This window comes from Callithrix jacchus, chromosome 7 (assembly GCF_049354715.1).
Source record: "Callithrix jacchus isolate 240 chromosome 7, calJac240_pri, whole genome shotgun sequence".
Lineage (NCBI taxonomy): Eukaryota > Metazoa > Chordata > Mammalia > Primates > Cebidae > Callithrix > Callithrix jacchus.
The window spans coordinates 88,902,998-88,926,071 of NC_133508.1; the positions used below are offsets into that span (position 1 = coordinate 88,902,998).

At 42.0% G+C, this 23,074-nt stretch overlaps 1 protein-coding gene across 3 annotated transcripts in view; it reads right to left on the reverse strand.

Annotated features, from left to right (window-relative positions):
• RAB3B (RAB3B, member RAS oncogene family) overlaps positions 1-23,074 on the reverse strand; it is a 95,373-nt gene that overhangs the window by 19,600 nt on the left and 52,699 nt on the right. For all 3 annotated transcript variants that reach the window (XM_078331761.1, XM_035251463.2, XM_078331760.1), the window contains one exon: positions 3,236-3,354. In XM_078331761.1, the coding sequence (XP_078187887.1) occupies positions 3,236-3,354 (119 nt within the window). The remainder of the gene's footprint in view (positions 1-3,235; positions 3,355-23,074) is intronic.

Consider the following 23,074-nt stretch of genomic DNA (forward strand, 5'->3'; position numbering starts at 1 on the left):
AGATACTGCAGCTGCTGTTGCCTTGATCTTGGACTTCCTAGCTCCAGAAATGTGAGAAAGAAATGTCTGTCATTTGAGCCACTAAGTCGATAGTATTCTTGTTATAGCAACCCAAACTGACCAAGACACACACCCTTCTGGGACAAAAAGAAAACTGCAAAGTGTGAAGCAATGGTTTCTCTTCCACAGGACTAGCAACACCCAAGTTACTGCCAATTAATTCAACTGAGGACGTAAAGGTGCTTGCCCCTGCTGGCTGTCACAGATGCTGACTCCAAAGCCCTGGCTGCAAACCTCATCCCTCTCTTTGAAGTCCACCTCTACCATATCTGGTCATCCCTCTCCTCACTAGGTAGAGAGCTCTTACTAAAACAGGTATTTGATCACAATGTATCCTTTCTTAAAAGCCTTCTCTGGCCCCCAGCTAGCTATGTGATCAAGTCCAGATTCCTCAGTTCAGACCATTCATGCTCTCTCTCTCCAGCCTCATTACCCATTCTCCCACCTCCCAAACCTTTTTACTCATTCTCCAAAAGCTCTTCCATGGCTTGTGCCTTTGCCTACACTGGGAATTTCTTCCCCACAACTAACTCATCCTTCAGGGCCCAGTGCTGATCCCACAACAACTGGAGGAGAGCCTTCTCAAGCTTCCCTAGATCCACTTAGCCTCTACCTCCTCCTCTGTGATTCATAAACCTTCCCTGAAGTCTTAGATTATGTTTAGTTGCAGAAACCAAAATGTCAGCAGTGATTACCTTCATGTAAGATGATTATAAGATTTTTTAAAAATGCTTTTCAAATTTCCATACTTTTCACATTTTTGAAAGTGAGCAAGTATTACTTCTATAATTAAAAACAAAATTTTAAGAGGAAATAAAACAGGACTCTCTTACATTATGGAGACATCTTTTTGTGGAGATGGGCCTAACATTCCCAAAAGACCCCATCAGGTAGAAATGATTACTTCCATTTTGCTGAATTTCTATCTCTCCCTGAGGGCAAGAACCCGCCTATTCATCTTTGGGATGCCAATACCCAGCACAGAACGACAGAGCAGAGAAGGTTTCAGTGAATGTTTGATAAATGAATGAGCCAGTGAACAGTTAGTCCTGAGGCAGATCTTGAATCTGACCCTCCCCTGACACTGACAATCTAACTCAACCCTAAGTGCAACCTGAACCTATTACTGACCCTGCTCCTAAAGCTGATCTCACCACCAACCTTCTCATTTATGGTGAGAAGCCATTCCCTCAAAGGATGTAATTCACTCAATCACCATTTGTTATGGGCCCACAAGAAACCAGACCCCATTCTGGACACTGAGGCTTAGATGAGGGGTGAGGCTGAGACCAAGCTGCCCACAGACAAAACTCAAAGGCCAGGGCTTGGGAGAGACAGACACTCAGTCTTCAGACTCAAGGCAGGCACCTGGGGCCAGCTCTCCTTGTCTCCTATGCTACTCTTTCTTTCATCGTCCACCCTCCTCCCACCCCATTTCCTCTCAGCTCCCAGATTAGCAACAAACTCAGGTTATTCTTGGAGGAATCCTCACCAGGTGTTAAAGTCATTGTGTTCCTGAGGCAGAATGAATAGAGACTGAAGGAGGAAAGGAAGGGGGTCAAGGCCAACAGGGAATGGGCAGTGGGGAGACACTTCCAGGGAGATATGGTGAGAAAGAAGAGAAGGGGCAAGGAGAGGGAATGAAGGGAGGAAAATGATGAGTGGAGAGAGTAAAGGGAAGGGGAAGAGAACAGAGAGGAGAAAGACCCAAGACAGAGGGAAGAAAGAGTTGTTAAAAAGGAAGGGGCAGAAAGGAGGAAGAAGAGGATAAGAGGCAGAAAAGGAGAACACAGACACCCAAGAAATGACAGACATGCTGATGACACCCTGATGCTGGTCAGAACAGGGGAGTGCAGCAGGCAGCCCACAAAGTCATTCTCAGCTCAAGCTGTGTATGTGAAGCCAATGCAGCTTCACACAATTACAACTGCTCCTTGGGAAAAGTGAAGTCCTCGAAGGGTCACTATTAGGCAAAAGGGAGCAGGAGACAAGCCCAGCACTGGCCAGCACTGCTGCTGTGTGCCTAGCCTGCTCAGCCTCTCTGATTCTGAAAGACAGCCACCACACAGATGTCCCACCTTCCCCCATCATCTGAGCAGGGACACTGGGTTTTGGCCCTCCCTCTCACGTGTCCTTCCCCTCCAGCTCCCTCTCCTGGGAATCGTGCCCCAGGAGGAAAGCTATATGTTGCTCAGAGGTTGCACCTCTGAGGTGCTATACTGATCTGTACTGATTTCCATTGCGTATTAAGCCTTGATGAACTTGGACTATATGTACTCCTGGACACCCAGCTCAGCCCAGGGATAAACTTTATAGAGAAGTGCTATGTGGATTCACTCTCTGCTAGAGCTACCGTAATCTTCCTAAAACACAAATCTGAACCTGTTGGTTTCCAATTCATATGTCATCACCTATGGGACAGAATCCAAACTCCTTATAGTGTCACACAAAATCCTTCATGACCTTCTCGCCTTTGCATATCTGTACTCTTTTTCAGGAACATCCTTATTCATTTGTCCCTCGGGCTAACTCCTGTTAATCTTACAAAATGCGGCATCTGTGTCAGCAACTCCAGGGCACCTTCCCTGACTCCCTAAATTGGGTCAGAGAGCCCTCTGCTGGGTTCCCACAGCCCTGATGCCTCTCTTCATCACTGCACCCAGCACAAGATATTTTCTTTTATCTTTTTTTTTTTTTTTTTTTTGAGATAGAGTCTCACTTTGTCACCCAGGCTGGAGTGCAGTGGTGCAATCTCAGCTTACTGCAACCTCTGCCTCCCAGGCTCAAGTGATTCTCCTGCCTCAGCCTCCTGAGTAGCTGGGATTACAGGCACGTGTCTCCACACCTGGCTAATTTTTGTATTTTTAGTAGAGATGGGGTTTCGCCATGTTGGCCAGGCTGGTCTCGAACTCCTGACCTCAGGTGATCTACCCACCTCAGCCTCCCAAAGTGCTGGGATTACAGGCGTGAGCCACCATGCCTGGCCTATAACATGATATTTTCATTCCTGCTTATGGATCTGTCTTCTCCTCTCATCTGTGAACTCCTGAGGGCAGGAGCCATGTCTGATTCATCTGGGCTTCCTTAGCACACAATCCAGGACCTCACAGCACAAGTTAGGTTTTAACAAACAATTTGCTAAATGAATGAATGAATGAATATAAGAGTCTCATACCAGTCTTGGACAGCATTGAAGGACTCCTCATTGGTGATGTCATACATCAGAATGAAGCCCATGGCCCCACGGTAATAGGCTGTTGTGATGGTCCGGTACCGCTCCTGCCCAGCTGTGTCCTGGGCAGGAAAAGGAAAGAAGCAATCTCTTAGAAAGTCTGCTTTGGTTCCCAAAAAGTCCCTAAAGCATAACTAATAACCCAAGGCATATTTAAGGAGCATCTATTATGTGTCTTGTATTATGCTTGGTGACTAGAATGAAATGATTTTTTAAATCTCATAGAAATTAATAAGAATAATTAAAATCCTAATAGAAAAGTAGACAAGAGGCATGAACAAGTCACAGAAGAAATGTTGAGTGGGCACTTATTACATAAAAAGTTTTAACCTTATTTTTATTTGGTTGTTTTTTTTCAAAGACAAAGCCTTACTCTGTTGCCCAGTCTGAGTGCAGTGGCACCATCATAGCTCACTGTAATTTTGAATTTCTGGGTTCAAGCAAACCTCTCACCTCAGTCTCCAAGTAGCTGGGACTAAGGGTTTGTGCCATTGCTCCCAGCCCCTTTTTTAAAAATAATAATTACCATTATTGATAAGCATGCAGTGAAACATACAACTTCACATTTTGCTTGTGGGAGTGGAATTTGGTTCAGCCTTTCTGGGAATCAGTTTGAAAGTGTTAAGAGCATTAAAAATGTTCATATTCTTTAACCCAGAAATATTTCTTCTGGGAATTTTTCCTACAAAATTAGAAAAAATGTTCCCCATAAAAATAGAAATTCAGACAAATTTGTATGTGCAAAAACACATTTGTTACAACTTTATCTAGACAGTAAAAACATATCATCAACTTATATATTCAACAATAGGAGAATGATTAAAATATAAGAATATTTATGTAAGTTCATGTATGTAAGAATATTCAATGACATGAGACAATGCTCATATGTGTGATATATTACTTTTGTAACTATACATGCACAGAAAAAAATGGAAGAAACACATCAAAAGGTTAACAGAAATCATTTCTAAATAAGAGAAAAGAACTACTGAGATTTAAATTTTCTTCATGTAATTTTTTTTTTTTTTTTGAGACAGGGTCTAACTCTGTTGCCTAGGCTGGAGTGCAGTGGAGCAATCTTGGCTCACTGCAACGTCCACCCCCTGGGCTCAAGCAATCCTCCCATGTTGGCCTCCTGAGTAGCACACCACCATGCCCAGCTATTTTTTGTATTTTTAGTAAAGACAATGTTTTGCCATGTTGCCCAGGCTGGTCTCAAACTCCAGAGCTCAAACGATCCACCACCCTGGCCTCCCACAGTGCTAGGATTACAGGTGTGAAACACTGTGCCCGGACTTCTTTATGTGTTTTTCTTATCTTTACAACGCATTACTTTTTTTTTTTCTTTTTGTGTAGTGTCTCTTGCCTATGTATTACTCTTACAATAAGGAAAAATAAACATTTTTTCAAAAAATGACTTTAAGACAATTCTTAGTCACAAGTAGCTCACAGCTTAGTTGGAAAGACAAATACATAAACAAGCAACAAAGACAAGACCAACAGCAAAGGGTTATTGGGGCACACTGGGATGCTTCCAGATTTTCTACATAGTCCTCATGTGAGGGGCCAGCCATCTTCTCTGTATCATTACAGTTTTAGAATGTGTGATCCTTAAGCAGGTATGAAACATTTCCTCACAAATTATCTCATTTAAATTTTATAAGATTCCAGTGAGGTAGGTGTCATTATTATTTACATTTTATAGTTGAGAATGCAAAATATGCAGAAAGGGTAAGTGACTTTCCCAAGGGCAAGGTCACAAAGCTGGTGACAAAAGCTAGGACTTTTTTTTTTTTTTAAAGACAGGGTCTCACTCTGTCACTCAGGCTAGAGAACAGTGGCACAATCATCATAGCTCACCGCAGCCTTGGACTCCTAGGGTCAAGTGATCCTCCCACCTCAGCCTCCCAAATAGCTAGGACTACAGGCACCCACCACTGTGCCAAGCTTTTGTTTTGTTTTGTTTTGAGACAGGATCTTGCTCTGTCATTCAGTCTGGAGTGCAGTGGCATGGTCATAGCTCCCTGTAGCCTCAAACCCCCAGGCTCAAGTGATCCTCCCACCTCAGCCTCCTAAGTAGCTGGAACCACAGGCACATGCCACCATGCCTGGCTAATTTTTTTTTTTTTAACTTTTGTAGAGACAAGATCTCACTATGTAGCCCAGGCTGGTCTGGAACACCTGAACTCAAGTGATCCTCCTGCCTCAACCTCCCAAAGTGCTGAGATTACAGGCATGAGCCACCACACCCAGCCAAATCCCAGGACTTCTTATTCTATGTCTAATGTAGGTACCACCATACCTCCATCAATGAAAAATTGATTTATTCACAACCATCTACTGAACACCATCTATAGTTATAATAAAAATAAATAATGAGAACAATAATTTCATTATGCCATTATTTTTACACAGGTTGCACCTATTATCCACAAATGTTGGAAAACCCTGGAGAATATATGTTGTTACTCTATCTTACAGGTGAGGAGACTAAGATTCACTCATAACTAATCTGTCTCTCTCCTGCACCCATTACAAAATATTGCCTTAGCTATGAACTATACTTAGTGTGATAATAACATGGAACAAGCACCACCCCTGCCCTCAGGAAGCCTCAACAGAGTTGTGAAGGCAGCTGAGACATAACAGCATATTAATAATTAGCAATGTGAGGCAAAATGTCATCAGTATCAGATAAGTGGTATAAAGAAAATGAATTGGCTGGGCATGGTGGCTCCTGCTTGTAATCCCAGCACTCTGGGAGGCTGAGGTGGGTAGATCACTTGAGGTCAGGAGTTTGAGGCCAGCCTGACCAACATGGCAAATCCTGTCTTTACTAAAAATACAAAAGTGAGCCAGGCGTGGTGGTGTGCACCAGCTACTTGGGAGGCCAAGGCATGAGAATTGCTTGGACCTGGGAGGCAGAGGTTGCAGGGAGCTGAGATGGCACCACTGCATTCCAGCCTGGATGAAAGAGTGAGACTGTCTCAAGAAACCAAACCAAACCAAAACAAAACCAAAAAAATAAAAAACAGGAAATGAGTCATACAAGTTCAGGTAAAGTAGAAACATGGTGGTTTCAGCTAGCTATGGAAGATGTCAAAGTAGAGATAATATATCCTTTAGGATAGGCTGGGTTCTTCAGGAACAAGCAATCCCAAATCTCAGTAGCTTAAACAACAAGGTTTTATTTTTTATTATTATTACATTTCCATTAAGGATTGGCTGAGTGTTCTGCTTTTTGTCATCTTTATTCAAGGATAAAGACTGACAGAGCAGCTGCCAGAGGGGAAGAAAGTATGTGAGTCATATATTGGCTCTTAAAACTTCCACTTTTCCCATTTCACTGGCCAAAGTAAATCACTTGAGTTAGATCAAGTCCAAGTGACTTGATCCATACCCAACTTTCAAGGTGTAATAAAGTGCAATACTATAATATGCTCAGGAGGAGAACTGGGACTATGTGGCAGACAGCATAATGATTCCCATGGGCAGAATCTTCACTGAGCCCAGAAGCATCACATGAAGTTGTGTTTATTTGGCAATATAAGGAGAACAACTTTTTTATTTTTTTTCCTACTATATAAAGTACATCTGAGCAGAACAACTTTTCTAAAGAAGAGTTTTCCAGGCAGAAAAGTAAAGGAAAGGTATTTTGGCAGAAGTGAGAGTTTTTGACAGTAAGTACTCCCGAAGAACTTAAGGAATGGTGGGAAATGGGACATAGGTAGGTGATGAAGCTAGAAAGAGCTCTGAATACTATGCTATGGGATGGACTGGAAGAAGAGATAGGAGAAAGGAAGGTTGATTAGAAGATCTTTGCAGTAGTACAGGTCAGACTAGATAAGAATTTGAACTAGAGTGGTAGCAACAGGGATCGAGTAAGAACAGATTCATTGAAGTATTTAAAAGGTAAAATTATAGGGAATGGTGACAGATTACATGTGAAGAGAAGAAAAACAAAGGTACCAGTTGTTTCTGTCAGGGCTTAGCTTCTCCATGTCCTCAGCAATTCAGCTCTGGCCCAGACTAGCATTACCTTACTCCATACAACAAAACCTGCATCTAACAGGCTCACCCTCCTTTAAGAGCATATGAATCACCATCTCCTGTTAATTGAGCAAGGTCTTTGAGCATCTTACTCTCCATCTCAATCAGCTTATCAGAGTATTCCTTCTGACCACATACAGCAGTTGTCCCTGTGATTTCTGGAAGATATCATTTTCTCCAGCTCATTAGTGAGTGGGAGGATAAATGAATAGATGAATGGATAAGTGAGTGAATGAATGAGTGAGTGAATGAACATTTAACACTGGAAATCTTAGGCATTATTGAAAGAAATCTGTCATATCCACACCAAAGCTCTGTGTTTGTGACTAAGAAACATTGGCAGCAGTATTTGATCCACTCCTCCTTGCCTCTGCTTCCTGAGCTCCTTAGAGCCAATTCCAAAGAAGAGACCTCCCACCAATCTGTAGGTTCAGTCCCTAAATCCTGTTCTGCAGGATTTGGAATTAAGCCACTCTTCCTGGTCTAGACGCCCAGGCAGGATTTCTGAGCTCTTACACTGTCACCAGGTCTCAGCTCTCCTCAGTCTCCCTACACTATGCCGTGTTATTCTGTGAAAGTGTCTAGTCTCAGAGACACTCTGGAGCCTAGCCCTGTACCCAAGCTCTCCAACAGAAGACTCTTGTCACCCAACTGAATCCCTACTAATTGGAAATTCTGGTATATACTCGTAAATGAGCTTGGACCTGAAGTCAGTTTTATTTCTGTACTTCCAGTGTGTAGCACAGGGCCGTGCACCCAGTAGCAATTCAACTACTGTTAAACAAAAAGGCCATATAGTCTTGAAGTTAAAACCATGATCTTTGGAGTTAGGCTTCTGGGTGTGAATCCCTATTCTACCACTTACTCACTATATGATGGTAGTAGGCAGCCTCAAAAATGGCTTCTAAAATGTCTCCTGATATTCATGCTTTTGTGTAACCCTCTCTTTGGGCAACTTACCTATTGGAGCCTTAGTTTCTTCGTCTATGAAGTGGGAATTAAAACAATACCTCATTTTACTGCACTTCGACTTATTATGCTTTGCAGATACTGCATTTTCACAAATTGAATGTTTATGGTGACCCTATCTCAAGCAGGTCTATTAGAGCTATTTTTCCAACAGTATGTGCTTATCTGATGTCTCTGTGTCACATTTTGGTAGTTCTTACAATATTTCAAGTCTTTTCATTATTATTATATCTGTCATATTTATCTGTGATCTGTAATCTTTGATGTTACTATTGTAATTGTTTTGGGGTGCCATAAACCACACCCATATTAAAACGGTGGACTTAATGTATGTATTCTGAATGTACCACCAACCAGCCATTCCTCCATCTCTCTCCCTCTCTTCAGGATTCCCTATGCCTTGAGACACAACAGTATTAAAATTAGGCCACTTCATAACCTACAATGGGCCAGGCATGGTGGCTCATGCCTGTAATCACAGCACTTTGGGAGGCCAAGGCAGGCAGACCACCTGAGGTGAAGAGGTTGAGACCAGCCTGGCCAACATGGCAAAACCCTGTCTCTACTAAAAATACAAAAATTAGCCAGGCATGGTGGAGGATGCCTGTAATCTCAGCTATTCAGGAGGCTGAGGCAGGAGAATCGCTTGAATCCAGGAGGCGGGGGCTTCAGTGAGTCAAGATCACACCACCGCACTCCAGCCTGGGCGACAGAGAAAGACTCCATCTCAAAATAATAATAACACCACAATGGCCTCTAGTGTTCAAGCGAAAGGATGAGTTACACATCTCTTGCTTTAAATCAAAAACTAAAAATAATTAAACTTAGTGAGGAAGGCATGCAAAGAGCCAAGATGGGCTGAAAGCTAGGCCTCTTGCACCAAATATTAGCCAAATTGTGAATGCAAAGGAAAATTTATTGAAGGAAATTAAAATTGTGTTTTAATTATGTGTTGCTACTCTAGTGAACACATAAGTGATAAGAAAGCAAAACAACTTTATTGGCAATATGTAGAAAGTTTTAGCAGTCTCTGGATAGAAGAAAAATCAGCCATAATCTTTCCTTAAGCTAAAGCCCAATTCAAAGCAAGGCCTCAACTCTCTTCAATTCTATGAAGGCTGAGAGAGGTGAAGGAGCTGAAAAGTCTGAAGAAAAGTAGAAGAAAAGTCTGAAGCTAGCAGAGGTATGTTCATGAGGTTTAAGGAAAGAAGATCTTTTCATAACATAAAAGTGCAAGGTGAGGCAGCAAATGCTGATGTAGAAGCTGCAGCAAGTTATCCAGAAGACCTGGCTAAGATCATTGATGAGGGTGGCTGCATTAAATAAACGATTTTCAATGCAGACAAAACAGCATTGGGAGAATATGCCATTAGGACTTTTACAGCTGGAGAGAAGTCAATGCCTGGCTTCAAATCTTAAAGAACAGGCTGACTCTCTCGTTAGGGGTTAATGCAGCTAGTGACTTTAATTTGAAGTCAATGCTAATTGACCATTCTGAAAATCCTAGGCCCCTTCAAAATTAGGCTAAATCTACCCTGCTTGTGCTCCAGAAATCGAACAACTAACCCTGGGTGACAGCACATCTGTTTACAATATGGTTTACTGAATAATTTAAGCCCATTGTTGAAACATTACTCTCAGGAAAAAATACTCCTTTTATAATATTCCTGCTTATTGACAATGTGCCTGGTCACCCAAGAGCTCTGATGAGATATACAAGAAGATTAATGTCTTCATGCCTGCTAACACAACATCCATTCAGGAGCTCATGGATCAAGGAGTAATTTTGACTTTCAGGGTTTATCTAGATCTGGGCAAAGTAAACTGAAAACCTTCTGGAAATAATTCACCATTCTAGATACCATTAAGAATACTTGTGATTCATGGGATGAGATAAAAATATCAACATTAATAGCAGTTTGAAATAAATTCATTCCAAACTTCAGAATTATGGATGACTTTGTGGGGTTCAAGACTTCCGTGGATGAAGTAGCTGCAGATCTAAGATCTTGTGGAAGCAGCAAGAGAACTAGCATTAGAAGTGGGACCTGAAAATGTGACTGAGTTGCTGCAATCTCACAATAAAACTTGAATGGATGCAGTTGCTTCTTACAGATGAGCAAAGAAAATGCTTTCTTAAGATGGAGTCTACTCTGGTGAAGATGCTGTGAACATTCTTGAAATGACAACAAAGGATTTAGAATATGACATAAACTTAATGTGGATAACGTAGTAGCAGGGTTTGAAAGGACTGACTCAAATTTTTAAAGAAGTTCTATTACGAGTAAAATGCTATCAAACAGTATCACATACAACAGAGAAATCTTTCATGAAAAGAAGAATCAATTGAAGCAGCAAACTTCACTACTGTCTTATTTTAAGAAATTGCCACAGCCACCCTAGTCTTCAGCAACTACCACCCTGATTAGTCAGCACCCATGAACATCAAGGCAAGACCCTCCACCAGCAAAAAGATTAACATTCACTGAAGGATCTGATGACTGTTAGCATTTTATAGCAATAAAGTATTTTGTTTGTATGAAACAGGGTCTCACTCTGTTGCCCAGGTTGGAGTGCAGTGGTGGGATCATAGCTCAACCTCCTGGGCTCCAGTTATCCTCCCACCTCAGCCTCCCAAAGTGTTAGGATTACAGGTGTGAGCCACCACATCTAGCCTAAAGTTGTTTTTTTTTTTTGATATGGAATTTTGCTCTTGTTGCCCAGGCTGGAGTGCAATGGCATGATCTCGGCTCACTGCAACCCCCACCTCCCAGGTTCAAGTGATTCTCCTGTCTCAGCCTCCCAAGTAGCTGGGATTACAGGGATGTGCCACAACACCTGGCTAATTTTTTAGTAGAAACAGGGTTTCTTCATGTTGGTCAAGCTTGTCTTGAACTCCTGACCTCATGATCCACCTACCTCAGCCTCCCAAAATGCTGGGATTACAGACATGAGATACCACGCCCAGCCAGCCTAAAGTATTTTTTAATTAATGTATGTAAATTGTTTTAGACATAATGTTACCACACAATCGATAGACTACTATAGTATAAACATGACTTTTATATGCACTGGGAAACCAAAAGAGTCATACTACTCCCTTTATTGCAATATTTACTTTATTGTGGTGATCTGGAACTGAACCTGCAATATATCCAAGGTATGCTTGTATCTACCTCAGAATTTTGTGAGGATTAATAACATTATTATATGTGAAATGCCTAGAGCAGTTCCTGGTGTGTTACTGCATTTCCAAAGACAGTTTTTGCATTTCCAAAGACAGTTCCAGGAGCAGGGCCAGCTTCCCAGGGTCTGCCCTGCTAGAGTGGATGGTTCTCATGCTATATGCATCATTTCCCATTCCATTGAAACCTGCCCAGGGCTGCCTCCAGCCAGAGTGTCAACACTGTCTCACTGGTAGAAAGAGAAAGGGTGAGCTTCAGAGTTGAGCAGGCCTTGGCCTAACTCCCAACTCTGCCATTCATCAGCAATGTGATTTTGGACTGGTTGGTTATTTTATTTCTCTGAGGCTCAGTTTCCTCACATCTGGAATCAAAATAAAAATGCCTACTTGGTAGGGTTTTCATAATTAAATGTTTTTTAAGTGTCTGGCTCATAATAGGTATTCAAATATAGAAGTATTTATCATTATTATTATTTAAATTTTTAATTAATTTTTAAACATAAATGAGCCTGAGCTCCCTCAACTGTAAGGTGATGATAATAATATTATACTTTGAAGTGATTGTGTGAGAATGATAGATAATGTAGGGGTAGAACCTAGAAGAGAGAGCACAGGGCACATGGTAGGTGTTCAATAAAGCTCATAGTAAGTGCTATTACTGTTGATTATTGTTGATATTTTTATTTAACTTAAAGAAAAGCAAGGTTAGAAATGAAACAATTCAGTTCTCATTATCCCGTGCTCTGTGGAAAGCAGCACAGAGAATCACTCCTGAACCTCTCCCTTTTATTTTTAAAAATCACATTGACGAACATTGATTCTCCTCCTACTGATGAGAGTCAGAAATAGAACCACAGAGGAGAAGGGAAGGAGGAGAAAGAAAGAGGAATGACTCACTGGCTACTTGAGGAAGAAGACCATGTCATCAAGAGAAATCAATTCACTTGTACACAACAGACATTCAATGAGCTCTTCATATGCGCAGAGGATTATGCCAGAGAACAGACAGGAGAGTGAGCACCACTGCTCTGGTCTCCCACAGCCCAGTCAGTGTGCAGGCAGACACATGGGCAAGAGAGAAGGGGACTAATGTTAACTGAACACTCACTATGTTCTGAGCACTTTAATAAGTGCTTTATAAATGAGATCCATTATATTATTTCTGATAATAAAATAACACTGTTAGTTGAGCATTACTATGTGCCAGGCATATGTTAGTAGGCACCTTTCTTATTTTACTTAATTTTCAGAACATCAGTCTGAAATACTACTATCTCTGTTTACAGATAAGGAAAAATTTTAAATAACTTGCCTAAGATCTTGCAGTCAGTTCATTTCAGACTGAGATTCAAACCTGGTCTGTCTGATTCCAAAGCCTGGGCTGTTTCCAGGATGCCATTTACATTACTTCTCTCAATTGTTACATCAGCTTGAAGGAGGACAAGTTTGAGTCCCCATTTGATATATGAAGTAGCTGAGGCTCATAGAGGTTAAGTAAATTGCTAGGGTCACAAGCAATAAGGAGGCAGACAGAATCCAAACTCTGGTCAGGCACGGTGGCATATGCCAGTAATCCCAGTACTTAGGGAGGAGGAAGCAGGCAGATCATTTAGGCCCAGGAATTAAAGACCAGCCTGGGCAATATGCTGAAACCTTGTCTCTCCAAAATATACAAAAATGAGCTGGGCATGGTAGAATGCTCATGTAGTCCCAGCTACTTGGGAGGTTAATGTGGGGGATCACTTGAGACCAGGAGGTAAAGGTTGCAGTGAGCTGAGACTGCACCACTACACTTCAGCCTGAGTGACAGAGTGGGACCTTGCCTCAAAAAAAAAAAAAAAAAAATTCAAATTCTGTCTCTTTTTACTAAAGCCTGTGCATTTTCAATGCAGCCTAAAGTCCAACCTGACTTGTATTATTGATCCACTTCAGTCCCTAAGACACTCTGCATCCTCCCAATGCAGGAGGTCCTCTAACCATGTCTTGGGCTTCTAGGGACAATCTCTCTCCACCAGAGCATAAGGCTGGAAATCAACTGCAAAGCTTAAATGAAATCACATATGTCTGGCACACAGGTGCTCAACTAATATTTGATCCAACACACATCATTCATTTCTTCCTAAAGTTTCCTTATGGTCATCACACATGCCACATTTATTTCTGCTCCATATCTCTGTTCATGCTACTCTCTGCCACAATATGCCCTCTCCCACCTTCTCTTGACCATCAGATTGTTGAATCCTAGGGTTAAAAGAAAACCTTAGAAGTTATTCAATGCATCCTCTCACTCAAAATAGGAATTCCTTCCACAACATCCTTGTATTGAGTGCTTCCAACTTGGACACCCACCACCTCACAAAGCAGCCATTCCACTGATGGACAGTCCGATTATTAAAACATTTCTTCCTGTGGTAGAGCTGGAATCTACATACAGTAATTTCTATCCATTGATTTAATACTGTTCTCTGGAGACACAAAAAATAAATCTAATTCTTTACTCGTGGCAGCCCTCCCAAATGTTCAAATCCTTACACTTCCTTATCTCTTAGAGTTTACAAAGGTTTTTTCTTATTATCTGTTTATTCCCTGAGCAACCATGTGAGAGGACCAATATCTCTATTCCATAAAAATGGCAACTTAGGCTGGAAGAGATGAATGACAGTGAATCATGAAAAGGGGCTTCAGTTAAACCAGATCTTGTGTCTCCCAAAAGACCATCCTTTTTCACAAGGCTACTTCACTGGTTTAAATCTCTTGTCACAGGGACCTTGACAACTAGCAGAACAGCCAGAGAAGAGTGAAGGGAGCTTGAAACCAGCTGAAGGAAGATGTTCAGTACTATCCCTGGGGGCGATAGTACTTCAACTATTTAAAGTGCCTAAAGACACTTCTATTTTTCTTTCTTTTAAATCTTCACTTGGTATTGATTCTGTGCCAAGCATTGGTTAGGTCCTGAAGATAACCAGATGATACAACCTGGTACTCGCTTAAAGTCTAGAGTGTCTGTTACCATAGGAGGTAAACATGTATTAAGCGGGGGTTCTGAAGCAGAAGAGGCCCATTCCCAGAGAGCCTTCCTAGTGCCCTTCCTTGAGGTAATGCTCTCTCTTCAGAGCTCAGCTCAGCAGAGAAGCTGAACATCCTGGAAAAGTTACAGGCTCCAATTATATGCTTTCCTGGCACCATGAGCTTCTCCTTTGTACCCTTCACTCCCACTGTAATTTTGTATTTATTTGTGTAATTATTTGATTAAGGTCTGTCTCCTTTGCCAAACTACAACTGTTACAAGAACAGGATGTCTGGTTTTGCTTACTATTGCATCTCCAGTACATGGCACAGCACCTGGAACATAGGGCCAGAGTGTTCCAATAAATATTTGTTCAAAGGATAAATGTATGGAGGTGTCTGCAACAATTTGATGGGAGTACACAGAATGTCAGATGGTCCTTTTGTAAAATCCAAACCTCCATCTCCCTCTGTTTCCAAACCTCATCATCTCCATCTGCTGACTTCCCAAAGCCCACAAGATGGGGTCCAAGCTTCTCGGTAGATACTGACCCTTCAAGATTTAGCTCAGGCTTCCCTGCTAGTTCCTTTCCTTTCATTCCTTGATTGAACCAGTGAGCTCCTGTTTTACCTTAACTACCTGTGGTTTCACACACACACAGCTCCTTCACACCCCTGGGCCTTTGCATATGCTGACATTTGTCTAGAATGCCCTTGCCTTCTATAATTCACAAACATATTCAAAGGTCACATCCTTTGAAGTTTTCTCTGACCTTCTTTCCCCATAAATTCTTCCCCTGCCCTTTAAATGTTTGCCATTATATTGACACAAGATTTTTCTCAGTCCCTTTGCCAGGCTCACAGAAGGAGATGCCCAATCAACTTGGCCTGCTGGGCTGCATCTGAGGGCAAGCCTCTAGCATGAATCCCGTGCCCACGATGACTGCACATTCGGTCCCTGGTGAGATTTGTGTGAGTGAGCAAGTGCAGGGTCCAGCCAGACGTTCTGAGTGCTGACATGGGAGCAGGCTCCATGAGGGGATTGTGGCTTGACCAGGCCTGTCACCCCAAGGGGAAGGTGGCGGTGCCCAGGCAGGGGGGCCCACAACCCCAAAGCCACAAAGGGGTGTTAAAGTATGCTAATTAGTGCTTTTAGTCCCACCATCAGCAGCCTGACAGACAGTAGCATGCTAACAGCTCAGCTCCTTGCCCCACTCTAGCCCATGGCTCCGGGACTGGCTTGGGTCCTACCACTGCTTCTATCACATGAGGCAGCTGCCTTCCACTGGTGAAGGGCAGAGGCCCAAAGTGCCACAGCCTCTTGGGTACCTGCATTAAGTGGGTCCCAAGCTCTTGTCCCACATCCAAGAAGAATGAGATCACATTGACAACTATAGGGTAATAAGGGTGGAAAATTTTATTGAGTGATGAAACAGCTCTCAGTGGGGAGGGATCAGGAAGGTGGGATCTCTCACCCCCAAATCAGGTCATCTTCCTCAGTGTGGCTGAGTCTGGGGTTGTTTTAGGTACAGGATAGGGGAGGGGTGGGCCATGAGTAGTATTAGAAAAGGCCACATTCAACTGGTTAAAAAGCATTATTCAGAAAGAACCAACAGGGTAAGGGTGGGCAAACAGGAACATAAGTTCTCACTCTGGGTCACAGGTTTCATCTGGAACCAGCAGCAGTCCAGGCTGTTTTGGGCTTGAAGGTGGGGTTTCACCAGGGACCTGCCCCTATCTGCCTGGCATTTGTCTGCCTCCTGCTGCTATCAATATCACTGCACACATCACATTTATTATAGTTACTGGTTTGTTTTTCTGTCTCCTCTTTCAGGCTACAAGCACCCTAAGATCAAGTCATATTTAGCTAAATCTCAGGCCCTCAACTATAGCACCTGGTACATAGTAGGAATTTATAAGAATGCTAGCAAATGAAACTCAAGAGCTGACTGTGCTGAGATGGGAAAACTCATTTAGAACTTCAGGATTGGTTGGAATAGGGCCTGTGAACTCATCCATACCATCTCCTTTTTCTGGGCACTTTTCATGTCATAGAGAGAGGCCCAGAGCACTGACAACTTGAGAGGTCACACAAAGAGAGGTTATCTCTAGGGTCTTCATCCCTGGGCCCTGCCCTGCTGCCTCCAGCCAGACTCCTCTCTCTCCCCATCTTCATCCAGGTAAGATTAGGGGGTGGGAATGATGAGCACCAGGGAGGCAAGTAATGAGAGCTTTCAAGCTAGCTATCCCCCATGCACTACCCTCTGACCCATAGCTGCTCAGCTCCAAGCACTTTGTTTTTCTTCAGCAGCTGGGAGCTGAGACATTATGTCCCATGGGAATGGAAGGAACTTGGAAGGGGAGAGCTCTTTAGGAAGGAGAGAGCAGTTCAATGGAGCTTGCGAGACAGAGGACTGAAAGTGGTAAAAACAGTCCTTTGGAGCTAGCTTAATACTACACCTATCTGTCCTCAGTCATATAGACCACATTATAAGGCACCCTACAGTTTACAAGTACTTTCATTACATCATCTCACTGGAGTTTAACAATGATGCTGTGATGCAGACTTTTTTTTTTAACAGTTTCAACTTTTGTTTTAGGTTGTGGGGGTACATGTATAGGTTTGTTACATGGGTATATTGTATGATGCTGAGGTTTGGGGTATGACTAATCCCATTACTGAGGTAATGAGCATAGTATCCAATAGTCGGTATTGCAGCCCTCACCCCCAGTGCAGACTTTTTAGAGCCAGAAGAAATCAAGCTGCAAGCTCATCCAGTCTGATTCCTTTCTTTTACAGACAGAAAAACTGAGACCTAAACACTCAGTGACTTTCACAAGGCCACACAGCTACTTATTTTTAGGCTCAATTAGGACTCAAATTCAAATATTCTGACTCCACATCCAGTGCTCTTTCCAGCCCACCATGTATCATTGTTACTACTGATTAACAGTTAATAAAATTAGAGTCAGCCAGGTTCAGTAGCTTATGCCTGTAATCCCAGCTGAGGTGGGAAAATTGCTTGATCCCAGGAGTTGGAGACCAGCCTGGGCAACAAAGTGAGATCACATTTCTACAAAAAATCAAAAATTATCCAGGCATGGTGGACTATGCCTGTGGTCCCTCAGCTACTCAGGAGCCTGAAATGAAAGGATCACTTGAGCCAAGGAGATGGAGGCTGCAGTGAGCCATGAACATGCCACTGCACTCCAGCCTGGGTGACAGAGCAGGACAATGTCTCAAAAAAATAAACTAGAGTCCAAGGACACATAGGTAGCAACTGGTTAGGTCCTGAAGGGCAGAAGGTAGGAAAGAAGTCACTGGAATCCAGGACTAAAGGATTCTGAAGCACCTCCCTGCCCTCTGTAATCCTATCTAACCTTTGAGGTCCAGGTCAAGTACATGTATTTTGGGAAGCCCTTCAGGATCGTGTCAAAATTCATCACCATTACTTCTGGCCTTCCACAGAATACACGTGGACCTTTATTTTAGTGACAGCAGAGCACAGACCATTAAAGATAGAAAGCCCTTATGAGAGTAATTAATTCCACATATATTTACTGATCTTAGCCCATGCCATGTGTGATCTCTGCCCTCAGAACACTCACAGTCTAGTGGGGACACATGTGATGAATCCTATTAGAAGTATACACAGGGTCAACTCCTTCATTTTACAGTGGGGAAACAGGACCCCAGAGAGATAAATGCCCTGTATTCTTACTTTTGGCATTGGTCTCTCACAAAAAGCCCTCAAATACTCTAAACTCAAAAACTCTCATGGATATGGCTATTGATTTCCATGATTTCCACCAAGACATAGGCACTACTTTTTACTTCAAGTAGATTAACTGAAGGTCATGGGGCTTCCTTGAGTTGTTCCTCAATGTATGTGGCATATCTTAGGTATTCAATAAATATTTTTTAACAAATGGATCATAGCACCTATATCAGGAATTCGCTTCCACTCTCACCTATATCTCTCATTTAGGCTGTGCCTTGTTGTTCCTGTACCCTCAGTATCTAGAGCAAACTTGGCATCTGGAAAATACTCTCGAAACACTTAATCAAGAAAGGAATGAATAAATGAAAGAAGGGTGGATAGTATAATCTCTTTATTGCCCTAAATTAAAAACATGACATCACCCCCAAACACACCCCTTTTTTCAAAACTCCCTCTTTCCTCAGCTTCAATGAAGTGTCTCTTCCCTGTTCTCTACCTTCAGCTCTGCTGGCTCCTGCTGTTTCTCCTACACTGGCTCCTTATCCTCCCCTTGGCCCTCACTTTCTAGTTTCAGATGGAAATTTCCAACTGTCTGCTGGGCATCTCCACTTAGTCTGAAACTGTTCAACATGTATATGGTTGACTATTAATTATGACATATTTCATTTGTGTCTTATCCAACTATTAAGCCCTTAAGAGTACCCCACACATATCTGGGCATATAGCAGTATTCTAAAGATGCCTGCAGAATGAACCATCATCCATAATACCCCAGTGATTTGGCATGGACAAATTTAACTCAGAGTTGCAAATCCATTTCCTCGTCACTCTTTTTGCCTCCAAATCAACATCAGCACCATTCACAGCATTCTGAGAAGTCTCTCTGGGGAACTTACTTCATATGCCACCTGCTGTACCCTTTATATGACTCACCCAACTCCCCTTGAAGACAGGAAAATGTGGGGAGAGAAGTGAGGTAGGAGAGAGCCAGGAGGAGAAAAAGAAACATGAAATAAGATTATACTTAATACATCCCTAGGTCACAGCAAGTAAAAGGAAATGAAGAGACTTAGGCCTTGTGTTGAGAAATTGCAGGTGATAAAAGTAGGACTCTTGTCAAAAGACAATTCACAAGGTAGGCCAGGCTCTTTTAAATTGCAAAAAAAAAAAAAAAAAAAGGTGGCTCACTCCTGTAATCCCAGCATTTTGGGAGGCTGAAGCAAGTGGATCACCTGAGGTCAGAAGTTCAAGATCAGCCTGACCAACATGGTGAAACCCCATCTCTACTAAAAATACAAAAAATAGCTGGGTGCAGTGGCTCATGCCTGTAGTCCTAGCTTCTCAGGAGTCTGAGGCAGGAGAATTTCTTGAACCTGGGAGGCAGAGGTTAGAGTGAGCCAAGATCCTGCCACTGCACTCCAGCCTGGGTGACAGAGGGAGACTCCGTCTCAAAACAGAAACAAAAACAAATGATTAATAAATATATAGATGATTTGTTCAATAATCAAAGAAATGCAACTGAAATTATGAGATACCTTTTTGAACCCATTGAATTAGCTAAACTAAAATTAAAATAACACTCAATGTTCACAAAGGTAAAGTAAAATAGGAATTTTACTACTGAGAATCTGTCTAAAGGAAATCATCTGAAAGCCAGGAAAAGTTTGGCACACAGGGATGATCACGGCAACATTATTCATAACAGCTCCAAACTGGAAAGTAGTTAAATGTCAAACAATGGGGAAAACTAAGCTTTGAGAGGCCAGAGATTGGGCCTCACTCTTTCACCACTGTTGAGAGTGCCTGACACACAGTAAGTGCAACAAATGTTGCTGAATGAATGAATGGCTATGGTTCGTATTTCATATAAAGTACAGTGAAATCACTAAAAACATATAAAGATTTTCTAACAATGTTAACTACGCTTATGTTATAATGTTAAGTTTAATAAAATTAAATATATAATCTGACCTCAATTATGTTTTTTTAAATTGCATTTTAGGTTTTGGGGTACATGTGCAGAACATGCAAGATAGTCACATAGGTACACACGTGGCGGTGTTATTTGCTGCCTTCCTCCCCTTCACCCACATCTAGCATTTCTCCCCATGCTATCCCTCCCCAGTTCCCCCCACTGCTGTCCCTCCCTATTCCCCCCAATAGACCCCAGTGTGTAGTGCTCCCCTCCCTGCGTCCATGTGTTCTCATTGTTCATCACCCGCCTATGAATGAGACATGCGGTATTTCATTTTCTGTTCTTGTGTCAGTTTGCTGAGAATGATGTTCTCCAGCTTCATCCATGTCCCTACAAAGGACACAAACTCAATGTTTTTGATTGCTGCATAATATTCCATGGTGTGTATGTGCCACATTTTCCCAGTCCAGTCTATCATCGATGGGCATTTGGGTTGGTTCCAGGCCTTTGCTATTGTAAACAGTGCTGCAATGAACATTCGTGTGCATGTGTCCTTATAGTAGAACGATTTATAGTCCTTTGGATATATACCCAGTAATGGGATTGCTGGGTCAAATGGAATTTCTATTTCTAGGTCCTTGAGGAATCGCCACATTGTCTTCCACAATGGTTGAACTAATTTACACTCCCAACAGCAGTGTAAAAGTGTTCCTATTTCTCCACATCCTCTCCAGCATCTGTTGTCTCCAGATTTTTTAATGATCGCCATTCTAACTGGCGTGAGATGGTATCTCAATGTAGTTTTGATTTGCATTTCTCTAATGACCAGTGATGATGAGCATTTTTTCATGTTTGTTGGCCTCATGTATGTCTTCTTTTGTAAAGTGTCTGTTCATATCCTTTGCCCACTTTTGAATGGGCTTGTTGGTATTTTTCTTGTAAATCTGTTTGAGTTCTTTGTAAATTCTGGATATCAGCCCTTTGTCAGATGGGTAAACTGCAAAAATTTTTTCCCATTCTGTCGGCTGCTGATTCACTCTAATGACTTTCTTTTGCTGTGCAGAAGCTGTGGAGTTTGATTAGGTCCCATTGTCTATTTTGGCTTTTATTGCCAATGCTTTTGGTGTTTTAGTCATGAAGTCCTTGCCTACTCCTATGTCCTGGATGGTTTTGCCTAGATTTCCTTCTAGGGTTTTTATGGTACCAGGTCTTATGCTTAAGTCGTTAATCCATCTGGAATTAATTTTAGTGTAAGGTGTCAGGAAGGGGTCCAGTTTCTGCTTTCTGCACATGGCTAGCCAGTTTTCCCAACACCATTTATTAAACAGGGAATCCTTTCCCCATTGCTTGTTTTTGTCAGGTTTATCAAAGATTGTATGTTAGTAGATATGTTGTGTGGCCTCCGAGGCCTCTGTCCTGTTCCATTGTCTATATCTCTGTTTTGGTACCAGTACCATCCTGTTTTGATTACTGTAGCCTTGTAGTATAGTTTGAAGTCTGGTAGTGTGATGCCTCCTGCTGTGTTCTTCTTGCTTAGAATTGACTTGGCTATATGGGCTCTCTTTTGGTTCCATATAAAGCTTAAGGTGGTTTTTTCCAGTTCTGTGAAGAAGGTCATTGGTAGCTTGATGGGGATAGTGTTGAATCTGTAAATTACTTTGGGCAGTATGGCCATTTTCACGAAATTGATTCTTCCTAACCATGAATATGGAATGTTTCTCCATCTGTTTGGGTCCTTTCTTATTTCGTTGAGCAGTGGTTTGTAGTTCTCCTTGAAGAGGTCCCTTATGTTCCTTGTTAGTTGTATTCCTAGGTAGTTTATTCTCTTTGTAGCAATCATGAATGGCAGTTCGTTCTTGATTTGGCTCTCTTTCAGTCTGTTATTGGTGTATAGGAATGCTTGTGATTTTTGCACATTGATTTTGTATCCTGAGACTTTGCTGAAGTTGCTTACCAGTTTCAGGAGTTTTGGGGCTGAGGTGATGGGGTCTTCTAGATATACTATAATGTCGTCTGCAAATAGAGACAATTTGGCTTGCTCCTTTCCTGTTTGAATACACTTTATTTCTTTTTCTTGCCTGATTGCTCTGGCTAGAATTTTCAATACTATATTGAATAGGAATGGTGAGAGAGGGCATCCTTGTCTAGTGCCAGATTTCAAAGGGAATGCTTCCTGTTTTTGCCCATTCAGTATGATATTGGCTATTGGTGTGTCGTAAATAGCTTTTATTATTTTGAGATACGTTCCATCAATACCGAGTTTATTGAGGGTTTTTAGCATAAAGGGCTGTTGAATTTTGTCAAAGGCCTTCTCTGCATCAATTGAGATAATCATGTGGTTTTTGTTTTTGGTTCTGTTTATGTGGTAAATTACATTTATAGACTTGTGTATGTTGAACCAGCCTTGCATCCTCAGGGTGAATCCTACTTGATCATGGGGGATAAGCTTTTTGATGTGCTGTTGCAATTGGCTTGCCAGTATTTTATTGAAGAATTTTGCGTCTATGTTCATCATGGATATTGGCCTGAAGTTTTCTTTTCTTGTTGAGTCTCTGCTGGGTTTTGGTATCAGGATGATGTTGGTCTCATAAAATGATTTGGGAAGGATTCCCTCTTTTTGGATTATTTGGAATAGTTTCTGAAGGAATGGTAACAGTTCCTCTTTGTGTGTCTGGTAGAATTTGGCTGTGAACCCGTCTGGACCTGGGCTTTTTTTGTGAGGTAGGCTCTTAATTGCTGCCTCAACTTCAGACCTTGTTATTGGTCTATTCATAGTTTTGGCTTCCTCCTGGTTTAGGCTTGGGAGGAAACAAGTGTCCAGGAATTTATCCATTTCTTCCAGGTTTACTAGTTTATGTGCATAGAGTTGTTTGTAATATTCTCTGATGATGGTTTGAATTTCTGTGGAATCTGTGGTGATTTCCCCTTTATCA